Here is a 15,400-nt window from a genome sequence, read left to right as displayed (position 1 = left end):
CCCTAGTGCACACTAGAAACAAGGCCCAGGCACACGTATTTGGAAGTATCATGCATAATAGCTCGTTGCTGGGCTCTTTCTGGAGGTGCTGTGCAAGTTTTCCTTCTCTCTTTTGGGCCTCTGCACGGTGGCTTGGATATCCACGTCGTGACCAGCCCGCGTCTCTCCACGTTGAACATACACGCGTACGTCCGCTTCGATTCACGGCTGGAGTTCACCGGCCCTACCTTGTCACGGGCTTCGCCTGACTTGAGCCTACAAAAAGGCACCCGCTCACTCCCAGCAAGCAGCACAACCCCAACGAACTGACCATCTAGCTTACTAGCAGCTTCCTTTTGTAGCTCGATCGACCAATCTCCCTAGTTCACTTGTGACATTACCAATGACGACCGTGGTGGCACTGAGTTCTTTCGCGGCCGGTGCCGCTGCGCCGCGCGTGCGCGCCGCCGTTGGCCTGCAGCATGGCGCCGGCGCCAGCTTTGGTGCCCGGTCACCGCCGGTGGCCGGGAAGACCGCACAGCGCCGACACGGCCTCGTCGTGAGGGCGCAGAATGACCCCAAGCCCACGACCAAGGTACATGTTTACATGTTTTTATGATGTTTAGACACGCGTACATGTCAGTATTCAGTGACCTAACAATAGTCACGTTCTGATATTTGTGCTCTGACGACTGACGACCGGTGACAGGCGAGCACAAAATTCTGGGACGTGCTGTCGTTCAACGGCCCGGCACCAGAGCGCATCAACGGGCGGCTGGCGATGCTGGGCTTCGTGGCGGCGCTCTCCGTGGAGGCATCCCGCGGCGTCGGGCTTCTATCGCAGGCGGAGAGCGGCGCCGGGCTGGCGTGGTTCGCGGCCACGACGGCAGTGTTCTCGGTAGCGTCGCTGGTGCCGCTCCTCAAGGGAGAGAGCCCCGAGGAGAGGGCCGGCCCCATCATGAACGCCAACGCGGAGCTCTGGAACGGCCGGCTCGCGATGCTCGGCATCGTCGCGCTCGCCGCCACGGAGTACCTCACCGGCGCACCCTTCGTCGACGTCTAGATGTAACTCGTGTAGCTCTCCGCACGTACGGATACGAGCACAAGTGTAATCACTAGCTAATAAGCCGCTGCAAGCTAGCTGAGAACTAGCTTTTGCAAGCTCATGTACAGGCTAAGTCCCTATTTGTTTGGGCTGCACCTGAATGAGAAGCAGTTGGAACTGGTAAGGTCTGAGAAGCAGCTGGACCTGGATAGCTTGTGAAACGTAAAAGTAAGGTGTTTGTTTGGGTTTGTGCTTAAAAGGATCTAAAAGTAGTAAAAGTTAAAGCTCCAGCTTAAACAAACAGGGCCTAAGGCTACTTTTGCTGCCTTGATGCAATAAATATAGAACATATTTATAATGTGTGCCCAACGGCGAGCCAAACACACTCGCTTGGCTCCAGATGATGATGTCTTTTGAGATTTAATTTTTAGCCATTAAAAGATGGGTTATGTGCCATAAAAAGTCTAGTACCATTTGAAACTTCAAATATAATCAAACAACATCAATTGTGTATATAACATAAACTGTATGTTGATGGACTAATTCTTGATCAAAGTTAAATTTAGACATACAAAAGCTACATTATGGTGGTTTTATGCAAACTCGGCGAGCCCAGGTAGATATGACAACTAGAGGAACAAGATTTGATGTTGGGTGGAGGAAATAGATAAGACAACAATGTACTAAGGAAATAAAAACGATTCATGTGAATCAACAATGCAATATTGTGGTGCACTTCAATGCAATTTCTTTCCTTTGAGATTCTCATTACGAACAAGTTAACTAAGATAACCGAGTTTGGCTGGGGGTTTTACTTTGCTAGGAATTGGAGTTAGGGTTTAAATAACTGCCTAGTCAATTGAATGAAGACCTAAGGAAAATTTACACATTGTTTGGACCAGAATGTCAGAAATCCTATTTTTTCTTGTAACTTATTAAGGTTGCCTGAAGTGGGATTTTATTTAGGTCGTCTCGTCCCAAGTGGCCCGACGACGTTCCGATTGACTGCACTAAGAAGCTTCAGCAAGGTTGAGAAGGAGCCGGATTGGATTGCGTTCTTCAACTCTGTTCTAAGGTCTTTAATTTATGCAAAAAAAATGGGCTCTGATGTAATTTTTTATTTTATGGTGGGGCTTGTTGTAAAATGTACTCCACTGTTTTTCAGTGAAACCTTCTAGGCCCTTTCAGGCCTACCCTGTTCAAAGAAAACATATCATACTGGAAAAATAATTAACAAAACAAGAATCACAAACTCAAACTTTTAAATGCAAGATGAAAATTGATTTTAAAAAAGCCAAAATGGTGAGTAGCAACGGGAGCATATATGGCCGAATCTGAAGCCATAAAAATTATCAAAATATCTAATGATCTGAAACTAGTCAAGTAAATGGACACGAAGTTGTTTCTCTATCACAAGAAAGTAAGATTGAGAAGTTGTGTAGAAGAATGCAACTGTGGGAGGACGCAAATGTTGGTCCAGTTGCTAAACTGAGGCTTACATGATTGAAATTTCAAGATATTTTAGCCCCTAAGAAAAAACTTGAAATGTAGTGAGAACTTTTAAGTAAATCTCCAAGTCATGATTCAGAAGAAAAATCGCGAAGAGCGGAAAGGTTTCTGGGATATTTAGCCAGTAGATTATTTAGCTACAGAAACAATGTGGAGGAAGAGGAAGAGCCAGTAGGTTATTTAGCTACATAACAGTATGTCAGTATGCATGGTGAATAATTGGTATTTGAATAAACTGTATCATGTCAAGGAAATTGACTGAAATGAAAATGTCGATGAATAGGAAGTTCTATGAAGGTGTGTTCGCCTGAAGGAAAATGATTATCAAACATTTGAGGATTTGGCTAAGGAAATAAATTATACTAAACACAGTTATGGTATCTTTGATACGTAAATTGCATACACTGGTAGAAAAACAGGCTTCCGTTCAGCCCCATTAGTCACGAAACTATAGGAACCGCGACTAATGGAGTCTTTAGTCGCGGTTCGGGAGGCGAACCGCCACCAAAGGCCTGGGCCCAGGGCGCTCGGTGGCCAGCTGGTGCACGTGAGGGGCTTTAGTCGCGGTTGGCCAGGCCAACCGCGACTAAATGTGCCCGAAGGCCTTTAGTCGCGGTTGGCCAGGCCAACCGGGACTAAAGGCCCATCCCTATAAAAGGGCCTCAGCTCACAGCACTTAGCCATTTGGTGCCACTTCTCTTCACAAGCTTCACAAGGGGGTGTAGGTTTGCTTTTGGTTCCTCTTATGCACACAAGGTGTTTGATAAAATGCCCCAAGAGCATGAAACAAACATGATATGAAGTGTTGGAGCCACACTTAAGCTTCCTTATTTATTTTTTCCTCCTCGATCGCGGTTGGTAACTTGAACCTTTCATGTGTCATTGATAAAATATGCATGTGTGTAGTTCATTGTTTAATTTATATTGTTTGTAGCTAGTTAGTTTAACAAATGCATGATGGTTAATTATATATTTTATATTATAATAATGCAGATGAATCGGCAATGGATGTACGGTAACCAACTCTCCGGCGAGTTCACTACGGGTTTGAAAGATTTCCTCGTAGTGGCTAATGCGAACAAGCGGGGGGTTTTGTTATCTGTCCATGTGTTAACTGTAAGAATCAGAAGGGTTACTCTTCCTCAAGAGATGTTCACATGCACCTGCTTCGGCACGGTTTCATGCCAAGCTATAATTGTTGGACCAAGCATGGAGAAAGAGGGGTTATAATGGAAGAAGATGAAGAAGGGGATGATTTCATCGATGAAAGCTATCTTGCTCATTTCGGTGATACTTTCATGGAGGATGCTGAAGGTGAAGGGGAAGGTGAAGAAGAGGCACGTGATACGTCTCCGACGTATCGATAATTTCTTATGTTCCATGCCACATTATTGATGATATCTACATGTTTTATGCACACTTTATGTCATATTCGTGCATTTTCTGGAACTAACCTATTAACAAGATGCCGAAGTGCCAGTTGCTGTTTTCTGCTGTTTTTGGTTTCAGAAATCCTAGTAATGAAATATTCTCGGAATCGGACGAAATCAACGCCCAGGTTCCTATTTTGCCCGGAAGCATCCAGAACACACGAGAACCACCAGAGAGGGGGCACTGGGCCCCCAGACCATAGGCCTGCGCGGCCCAGGCCCTGGCCGCGCCGCCCTATAGTGTCATCGCCCTGTTGACCTTCTGACGCCGCCTCTTCGCCTATATAAAGCCCCTCGACCTAAAACCTCGATACGAAAAAAGGCACGGTACGAGAAACCTTCCAGAGCCGCCGCCATCGCGAAGCCAAGATCTGGGGGACAGGAGTCTCTGTTCCGGCACGCCGCCGGGACGGGGAAGTGCCCCCGGAAGGCTTCTCCATCGACACCACCGCTATCTTCATCACCGCTGCTGTCTCCCATGAGGAGGGAGTAGTTCTCCATCGAGGCTCGGGGCTGTACCGGTAGCTATGTGGTTCATCTCTCTCCTATGTGCTTCAATACAATAATCTCATGAGCTGCCTTACATGATTGAGATTCATATGATGATGCTTGTAATCTAGATGTCGTTATGCTAGTCAAGTGAATTTTACTTATGTGATCTCCGGAGACTCCTTGTCCCACGTGTGTAAAGGTGACAGTGTGTGCACCGTGTGGGTCTCTTAGGCTATATTTCACAGAATACTTATTCACTGTTATGAATGGCATAGTGAAGTGCTTATTTATATCCCTTTATGATTGCAATGTGTTTTATATCACAATTTGTCTATGTGCTACTCTAGTGATGTTATTAAAGTAGTTCTATTCCTCCTGCACGGTGTAATGGTGACAGTGTGTGCATCCGTGTTAGTACTTGGCGTAGGCTATGATTATGATCTCTTGTAGATTATGAAGTTAATTATTGCTATGATGGTATTGATGTGATCTATTCCTCCTACGTAGCGTGAAGGTGACAGTGTGCATGCTACGTTAGTACTTGGTTTAGTCGTATTGATCTTTCATGCACTCTAAGGTTATTTAAATATGAACATTGAATTGTGGAGCTTGTTAACTCCGGCATTGAGGGTTCGTGTAATCCTACGCAATGGTGTTCATCATCCAACAAGAGTGTAGAGTATGCATTTATCTATTCTGTTATGTGATCAAAGTTGAGAGTGTCCACTAGTGAAAGTATGATCCCTAGGCCTTGTTCCTAAATACTGCCATCGCTGCTTGTTTCTTGCTTTCTTGTGTTACTACTGCTGCGTTACTACCGCTTGTTTCTTGTCCGGGCAAAGCACTTTTCTGGTGCCGTTGCTACTTATTCATACCACCTGTATTTCACTATCTCTTCGCCGAACTAGTGCACCTATTTGGTGTGTTGGGGACACAAGAGACTTCTTGCTTTGTGGTTGCAGGGTTGCATGAGAGGGATATCTTTGACCTCTTCCTCCCTGAGTTCGATAAACCTTGGGTGATCCACTTAAGGGAAAACTTGCTGCTGTTCTACAAACCTCTGCTCTTGGAGGCCCAACACTGTCTACAGGAAAAGGAGGGGGGCGTAGACATCAAGCTATTTTCTGGCGCCGTTGCCGGGGAATGAAAAGCTACATACGGGGATTTCCTCCCTCGTCAACCACGCGCCAGTTGTAGACAGTCAAGCTATTTTCTGGCGCCGTTACCGGGGAGGAAAGGTAAAAGGCATTCATACTTCGGTCCCAGGTAACTAAGTACTTTTCTGTTGCCGTTGTGTGTGTGCTCGAAGCTATTTCCTTTAGATCCTGCAATTGCATCTTTTTGTTTCTTGTTTACACTAGTAAGGCATAATGGAAAACATCTGTGAGCTTTTTATTCTATTTCCTGAGTCAAGACATGAATGGTTTAATGCGAAAATTAAAAAACCCATGGAATCTTATTTGCATGCTAGTAGCAATGATATTAGTATGAACGCTTTGAACACCATTGTTGCTAATGATATGGAAAATTCTAAGCTTGGGGAAGCTGGCTTTGATGAGCATGATATTTTTAGTCCCCCAAGCATTGAGGAGAAAATTTACTTTGATGATACTTTGCCTCCTATTTATGATGATTGTAATGATATTGGTCTTTTAGTACCGCCTGTTATGGAGCATAAATTTGATTATGATTACAATATGCCTCCTATATTTGATGATGAGAATAATAATGATAGCTACTTTGTTGAATTTGCTCCCACTACAACTAATAAAATTGATTATGCCTATGTGGAGAGTAATAATTTTATGCATGAGACTCATGATAAGAATGCTTTATGTGATAGTTATATTGTTGAGTTTGCTCATGTTGCTACTGAAAGTTATTATGAGAGAGGAAAATATGGTTGTAGAAATTTTCATCTTACTAAAACACCTCTCTATGTGCTGAAATTTTTGAAGCTACACTTGTTCTATCTTCCTATGCTTGTTACTTTGCTCTTCATGAACTTGTTTATTTACAAGATTCCTTTTCATAGGAAGCATGTTAGACTTAAATTTGTTTTGAATTTGCTTCTTGATGCTCTCTTTCGCTTCAACTACTATTTCTTATGAGTGCATCATTAAAACTGCTGAGCCCATCTTAATGGCTATAAAGAAAGAACTTCTTGGGAGATAACCCATGTGTTATTTTGCTACAGTACTTTGTTTTATATTTGTGTCTTGGAAGTTGTTTACTACTGTAGCAACCTCTCCTTATCTTAGTTTTGTGTTTTGTTATGCCAAGTGAAGCCTCTAATCGAAGGTTGATACTAGATTTGGATTTCTGCGCAGAAACAGATTTCTATCTGTCACGAATCTGGGCTGTTTTCTCTGTAGGTAACTCAGAAAAATATGCCAATTTACGTGCGTGTTCCTCAGATATGTACGCAACTTTCATTAGTTTTGCGTTTTCGGATCTGAGCAACGAGAGTATTTATTAAAAATTCGTCTTTACGGACTGTTCTGTTTTGACAGATTCTGCCTTTTATTTCGCATTGCTTCTTTCGCTGTGTTGGGTGGATTTCTTTGTTCCATTACCTTCCAGTAGCTTTGAGCAATGTCCAGAAGTGTTAAGAATGATTGTGTCACCTCTGAACATGTGAGTTTTTGATTATGTACTAACCCCTCTAATGAAGTTTATGAGAAGTTTGGTGTGAAGGAAGTTTTCAAGGGTCAAGAGAGGAGGATGATATACTATGATCAAGAAGAGTGAAAGCTCTAAGCTTGGGGATGCCCCGGTGGTTCACCCCTCCATATATCAAGAAGACTCAAGCGTCTAAGCTTGGGGATGCCCAAGGCATCCCCTTCTTCATCGACAACATTATCAGGTTCCTCCCCTGAAACTATATTTTTATTCCGTCACATCTTATGTGCTTTACTTGGAGCGTCTGTATGCTTTTATTTTTGTTTGTGTTTAAATAAATTGGATTACATCATGCTTGTGTGGGAGAGAGACACGCTCCGGTGTTGCATATGAACACATGTGTTCTTAGCTTTTAATTTTCATGGCGAAGGTTGAAACTGCTTCGTTAAATTGTTATATGGTTGGAATCAGAAAATGCTACATGTAGTAATTGGTAAAATGTCTTGGATAATGTGATACTTGGCAATTGTTGTGCTCATGTTTAAGCTCTTGCATCATATACTTTGCACCTATTAATGAAGAAATACATAGAGCATGCTAAAATTTGGTTTGCATAATTGGTCTCTCTAAGGTCTAGATAATTTCTAGTATTGAGTTTGAACAACAAGGAAGACGGTGTAGAGTCTTATAATGTTTACAATATGTCTTTTATGTGAGTTTTGCTGCACCGGTTCATGCTTGTGTTTGCTTCAAACAACCTTGCTAGCCTAAACCTTGTATCGAGAGGGAATACTTCTCATGCATCCAAATCCTTGAGCCAAACAACACTATGCCATTTGTGTCCACCTTACCTACCTACTACGTGGTATTTCTCCGCCATTCCAAAGTAAATTGCTTAAGTGCTACCTTTAAATTTCCATTCTTCACCTTTACAATATATAGCTCATGGGACAAATAGCCTAAAAACTATTGTGGTATTGAATATGTACTTATGCACTTTATCTCTTATTAAGTTGCTCGTTATGCGATAACCATGTTCACTGGGGACGCCATCAACTACTCTTTGTTGAATTTCATGTGAGTTGCTATGCATGTTCGTCTTGTCTAAAGTAAGAGCGATCTACCACCTTATGGTTGGAGCATGCATATTGCTAGAGAAGAACATTGGGCCGCTAACTAAAGCCATGATCCATGGTGGAAGTTTCAGTTTTGGACATATATCCTCAATCTCAAATGAGAAAAATAATTGTTGCTACATGCTTATGCATGAAAGAGGAGTCCATTATCTGTTATCTATGTTGTCCCGGTATGGATGTCTAAGTTGAGAATAATCAATAGCGAGAAATCCAATGCGAGCTTTCTCCTTAGACCTTTGTACAGGAGACATAGAGGTACCCCTTTGTGACACTTGGTTAAAACATGTGTATTGCAATGATCCGGTAGTCCAAGCTAATTAGGACAAGGTGCGGGCACTATTAGTATACTATGCATGAGGCTTGCAACTTATAAGATATAATTTACATGATACATATGCTTTATTACTACCGTTGACAAAATTGTTTCTTGTTTTCAAAATCAAAGCTCTAGCACAAATATAGCAATCGATGCTTTCCTCTTTGAAGGACCATTCTTTTACTTTTATGTTGAGTCAGTTCACCTATTTCTCTCCATGTCAAGAAGCAAACACTTGTGTGAACTGTGCATTGATTCCTACATACTTGCATATTGCACTTTGCATTGACAACTATCCATGAGATATACATGTTACAAGTTGAAAGCAACTGCTGAAACTTAATCTTCCTTTGTGTTGCTTCAATACCTTTACTTTGAATTATTGCTTTATGAGTTAACTCTTATGCAAGACTTATTGATGCTTGTCTTGAAGTGCTACTCATGAAAAGTCTTTGCTTTATGATTCATTTGTTTACTCATGTCATTACCATTGTCTTGGATTGCTGCATTCATTACATGCGTTTACAATAGTATGATCAAGGTTATGATGGCATGTCACTCCAGAAATTATCTTTGTTTATCGTTTACCTGCTCGGGACGAGCAGAAACTAAGCTTGGGGATGCTGATACGTCTCCGACGTATCGATAATTTCTTATGTTCCATGCCACATTATTGATGATATCTACATGTTTTATGCACACTTTATGTCATATTCGTGCATTTTCTGGAACTAACCTATTAACAAGATGCCGAAGTGCCAGTTGCTGTTTTCTGCTGTTTTTGGTTTCAGAAATCCTAGTAACGAAATATTCTCGGAATCGGACGAAATCAACGCCCAGGTTCCTATTTTGCCCGGAAGCATCCAGAACACATGAGAACCACCAGAGAGGGGGCACTGGGCCCCCAGACCATAGGCCGGCGCGGCCCTGGCCCTGGCTGCGCCGCCCTATAGTGTCGTCGCCCTGTTGACCTTCTGACGCCGCCTCTTCGCCTATATAAAGCCCCTCGACCTAAAACCTCGATACGAAAAAAGGCACGGTACGAGAAACCTTCCAGAGCCGCCGCCATCGCGAAGCCAAGATCTGGGGGACAGGAGTCTCTGTTCCGGCACGCCGCCGGGACGGGGAAGTGCCCCCGGAAGGCTTCTCCATCGACACCACCGCCATCTTCATCACCGCTGCTGTCTCCCATGAGGAGGGAGTAGTTCTCCATCGAGGCTCGGGGCTGTACCGATAGCTATGTGGTTCATCTCTCTCCTATGTGCTTCAATACAATAATCTCATGAGCTGCCTTACATGATTGAGATTCATATAATGATGCTTGTAATCTAGATGTCGTTATGCTAGTCAAGTGAATTTTACTTATGTGATCTCCGGAGACTCCTTGTCCCACGTGTGTAAAGGTGACAGTGTGTGCACCGTGTGGGTCTCTTAGGCTATATTTCACAGAATACTTATTCACTGTTATGAATGGCATAGTGAAGTGCTTATTTATATCCCTTTATGATTGCAATGTGTTTTATATCACAATTTATCTATGTGCTACTCTAGTGATGTTATTAAAGTAGTTCTATTCCTCCTGCACGGTGTAATGGTGACAGTGTGTGCATCCGTGTTAGTACTTGGCGTAGGCTATGATTATGATCTCTTGTAGATTATGAAGTTAATTATTGCTATGATGGTATTGATGTGATCTATTCCTCCTACGTAGCGTGAAGGTGACAGTGTGCATGCTACGTTAGTACTTGGTTTAGTCGTATTGATCTTTCATGCACTCTAAGGTTATTTAAATATGAACATTGAATTGTGGAGCTTGTTAACTCCGGCATTGAGGGTTCGTGTAATCCTACGCAATGGTGTTCATCATCCAACAAGAGTGTAGAGTATGCATTTATCTATTCTGTTATGTGATCAAAGTTGAGAGTGTCCACTAGTGAAAGTATGATCCCTAGGCCTTGTTCCTAAATACTGCTATCGCTGCTTGTTTCTTTGTTTCTTGTGTTACTACTGCTGCGTTACTACTGCTTGTTTACTGTCCTGGGCAAAGCACTTTTCTGGTGCCGTTGCTACTTATTCATACCACCTGTATTTCACTATCTCTTCGCCGAACTAGTGCACCTATTTGGTGTGTTGGGGACAAGAGACTTCTTGCTTTGTGGTTGCAGGGTTGCATGAGAGGGATATCTTTGACCTCTTCCTCCCTGAGTTCGATAAACCTTGGGTGATCCACTTAAGGGAAAACTTGCTGCTGTTCTACAAACCTCTGCTCTTGGAGGCCCAACACTGTCTACAGGAAAAGGAGGGGGGCATAGACATCAAGCTATTTTCTGGCGCCGTTGCCGGGGAACGAAAAGCTACATACGGGGATTTCCTCCCTCGTCAACCACGCGCTAGTTGTAGACAGTCAGCACGTGATGAGCCCGTTGATGATCTTGGTCAGACCATTGCTGATGCACAGAGACGTTGCGAAACTGAAAAGGAGAGGGAGAATTTGGATCGCATGTTAGAGGATCACAGAAAGGCGCTGTACCCCGGATGCGATGATGGTCTGAAAAAGCTGGGCTGCACACTGGATTTGCTGAAATGGAAGGCACAGGCAGGTGTAGCTGACTCGGCATTTGAAAACTTGCTGAAAATGTTGAAGAATATGTTTCCAAAGAATAACGAGTTGCCCGCCAGTACGTACGAAGCAAAGAAGGTTGTCTGCCCTCTAGGTTTAGAGGTTCTAAAGATACATGCATGCATCAACGACTGCATCCTCTACCGCGGTGAATACGAGAATTTGAATGAATGCCCGGTATGCACTGCATTGCGTTATAAGATCAGAGGCGATGACCCTGGTGACGATGTTGAGGGCCAGAAACCCAGGAAGAGGGTTCCCGCCAAGGTGATGTGGTATGCTCCTATAATACCACGGTTGAAACGTCTGTTCAGGAACAAAGAGCATGCCAAGTTGTTGCGATGGCACAAAGAGGACCGTAAGTCGGACGGGGAGTTGAGACACCCCGCAGATGGAACGCAATGGAGAAAGATCGACAGAGATTTCAAAGATTTTGCAGCTGACGCAAGGAACATAAGATTTGGTCTAAGTACAGATGGCATGCATCCTTTTGGCGAGCAGAGCTCCAGCCATAGCACCTGGCCCGTGACTCTATGCATCTACAACCTTCCTCCTTGGTTGTGCATGAAGCGGAAGTTCATTATGATGCCAGTGCTCATCCAAGGTCCGAAGCAACCTGGCAACGACATCGATGTGTACCTAAGGCCATTAGTTGATGAACTTTTACAGCTGTGGGGCAGACCTGGTGTCCGTGTGTGGGATGAGCACAAAGAAGAGGAATTTGACCTACGAGCGTTGCTTTTCGTAACCATCAATGATTGGCCTGCTCTTAGTAACCTTTCGGGACTGTCAAATAAGGGATACAATGCATGCACGCACTGCTTACATGAGACTGAAAGTGTACATTTGCCAAATTGTAAGAAGAACGTGTACCTTGGGCATCGTCGATTTCTTCCGAAAATTCATCCAGTAAGAAAGAAAGGCAAGCATTACAACGGCAAGGCAGATCACCGGCCGAAGCCTGCGGAACACACTGGTGCTGAGGTATTTGATATGGTTGATACGTCTGATGACCCACAAGTATAGGGGATCGCAACAGTCTTCGAGGGAAGTAAAACCCAATTTATTGATTCGACACAAGGGGAGACAAAGAACACTTGAAAGCCTTAACAGCGGAGTTGTCAATTCAGCTGCACCTGGAAACAGACTTGCTGTTGACTGCCAAAACCCACCGGCGGGCAGCGACTGTCAACACGGTAGAGCCGGGAAGAGCCTAGAGCTGCGGCTGGCTGAGACCCCTCCGAGCGACGGCCCGCAATGCTCTTTTGGTCACACGTCCGATGCGAAGTGCAAGGGCGTGCCACCTGACCTATACCTGGTCAGGAAGGTGATGGGGATGCCTCGCTTAGTTTCCTGCATGGCATACTGATGGCGTGTATTTCACACGTTCGTTGGGCAACCCCAAGAGGAAGGTATGATGCGCACAGCAGCAAGTTTTCCCTCAGAAAGAAACCAAGGTTTATCGAACCAGGAGGAGCCAAGAAGCACGTTGAAGGTTGATGGCGGCGAGATGTAGTGCGGCGCAACACCAGGGATTCCGGCGCCAACGTGGAACCTGCACAACACAACCAAAGTACTTTGCCCCAACGAAACAGTGAGGTTGTCAATCTCACCGGCTTGCTGTAACAAAGAGTTAACCGTATTGTGTGGAAGATGATTGTTTGCAGAAAACAGTAGAACAAGTATTGCAGTAGATTGTATTTCAGTAAAGAGAATTGGACCGGGGTCCACAGTTCACTAGAGGTGTCTCTCCCATAAGACGAACAGCATGTTGGGTGAACAAATTACAGTTGGGCAATTGACAAATAAAGAGAGCATGACAATGCACATACATATCATGATGAGTATAGTGAGATTTAATTGGGCATTACGACAAAGTACATAGACCGCCATCCAACTGCATCTATGCCTAAAAAGTCCACCTTCAGGTTATCATCCGAACCCCCTCCAGTATTAAGTTGCAAAGCAACAGACAATTGCATTAAGTATGGTGCGTAATGTAATCAACAACTACATCCTTAGACATAGCATCAATGTTTTATCCCTAGTGGCAACAACACAACACAACCTTAGAACTTTCATCACTGTCCCTGTGTCAATGCGAGGCATGAACCCACTATCGAGCATAAGTACTCCCTCTTGGAGTTACAAGCATCTACTTGGCCAGAGCATCTACTAGTAACGGAGAGCATGCAAGATCATAAACAACACATAAGCATAACTTTGATAATCAACATAACAAGTATTCTCTATTCATCGGATCCCAACAAACGCAACATATAGAATTACAGATAGATGATCTTGATCATGTTAGGCAGCTCACAAGATCCGACAATGATAGCACAATGGGGAGAAGACAACCATCTAGCTACTGCTATGGACCCATAGTCCAGGGGTAGACTACTCACACATCACACCGGAGGCGACCATGGCGGCGTAGAGTCCTCCGGGAGATGATTCCCCTCTCCGGCAGGGTGCCGGAGGCGATCTCCCTGATCCCCCGAGATGGGATCGGCGGCGGCGGCTTCTCTGGAAGGTTTTCCGTATCGTGGTTCTCGATCTGGGGTTTCGTCACGGAGGCTATTTGTAGGCGGAAGGGCAGAGTCGGGGCCAGGACGAGGGGGCCACACCATAGGGCGGCGCGGGCCCCCTGGGCCGCGCCGCCACGTGGTGTCGCCACCTCGTGGCCCCACTTCGTGTGTTCTTCGGTCTCTGGAAGCTCCGTGGAAAAATAGGCCCCTGGGCTTTGATTTCGTCCAATTCCGAGAATATTTCCTTACTAGGATTTCTGAAACCAAAAACAGCAGAAAACAAAGAATCGGCACTTCGGCATCTTGTTAATAGGTTAGTTCCGTAAAATGCACGAATATGACATAAAGTGTGCATAAAACATGTAGATAACATCAATAATGTGGCATGGAACATAAGAAATTATCGATACGTCGGAGACGTATCAGCATCCCCAAGCTTAGTTCTGCTCGTCCCGAGCAGGTAAAACGGTAACACACGTATAATTTCTGAGTGACATGCCATCATAATCTTGATCATACTATTTGTAAAGCATATGTAGTGAATGCAGCGATCAAAACAATGTGTATGACATGAGTAAACAAGTGAATCATATAGCAAAGACTTTTCATGAATAGCACTTCAAGACAAGCATCAATAAGTCTTGCATAAGAGTTAACTCATAAAGCAATAATTCAAAGTAAAGGTATTGAAGCAACACAAACGAAGATTAAGTTTCAGCGGTTGCTTTCAACTTGTAACATGTATATCTCATGGATATTGTCAACATAGAGTAATATAATAAGTGCAATAAGCAAGTATGTAGGAATCAATGCATAGTTCACACAAGTGTTTGCTTCTTGAGGTGGAGAGAAATAGGTGAACTGACTCAACATTGAAAGTAAAAGAATGGTCCTCATAGAGGAAAAGCATCGATTGCTATATTTGTGCTAGAGCTTTGATTTTGAAAACATGAAACAATTTTGTCAACGGTAGTAATAAAGCATATGCATCATGTAAATTATATCTTATAAGTTGCAAGCCTCATGCATAGTGTACTAATAGTGCCCGCACCTTGTCCTAATTAGCTTGGACTACCTGGATTATCACCGCAATACATATGCTTTAACCAAGTATCACAAAGGGGTACCTCTATGCCGCCTGTACAAAGGTCTAAGGAGAAAGCTCGCATTGGATTTCTCGCTTTTGATTATTCTCAACTTAGACATCCATACCGGGACAACATAGACAACAGATAATGGACTCCTCTTTTAATGCTTTAAGCATTCAACAACAATTAATTCTTTTCTCATTAGAGATTTGAGGATGTTTGTCCAAAACTGAAACTTCCACCATGGAACATGGCTTCGGTTAGCGGCCCAATGTTCTTCTCTCACAATATGCATGCTCAAACCATTCAACTCAGAGTAGATCGCCTTACTTCAGACAAGACGAACATGCATAGCAACTCACATGAAATTCAACAATGAGTTGATGGCGTCCCCAGTAAACATGGTTATCGCACAACAAGCAACTTAATAAGAGATAAAGTGCATAATTACATATTCAATACCACAATAGTTTTTAAGCTATTTGTCCCATGAGCTATATATTGCAAAGGTGAATGATGGAATTTTAAAGGTAGCACTCAAGCAATTTACTTTGGAATGGCTGGAAAATACCATGTAGTAGGTAGGTATGGTGGACACAAATGGCATAGTGGTTGGCTCAAGTATTTTGGAT

General features: G+C 43.6%; 1 protein-coding gene across 1 annotated transcript; it reads left to right on the top strand.

The window, feature by feature from the left end:
* The first annotated feature begins 291 nt into the window (after positions 1-291).
* LOC127307849 (low molecular mass early light-inducible protein HV90, chloroplastic) lies at positions 292-1,283 on the top strand. The gene is made up of 2 exons (XM_051338628.2): positions 292-574; positions 689-1,283. Exons 1-2 carry the CDS (start codon positions 383-385, stop codon positions 1,040-1,042), a joined length of 546 nt encoding a protein of 181 aa, XP_051194588.1. The 5' UTR covers positions 292-382; the 3' UTR covers positions 1,043-1,283.
* Positions 1,284-15,400: the final 14,117 nt, after the last annotated feature.

Source organism: Lolium perenne, chromosome 6 (genome assembly GCF_019359855.2).
Source record: "Lolium perenne isolate Kyuss_39 chromosome 6, Kyuss_2.0, whole genome shotgun sequence".
Taxonomy (NCBI): Eukaryota; Viridiplantae; Streptophyta; class Magnoliopsida; order Poales; family Poaceae; genus Lolium; species Lolium perenne.
Note: the sequence above shows the minus strand (reverse complement) of the source record. Positions and strands in the feature narration are given on the sequence as shown.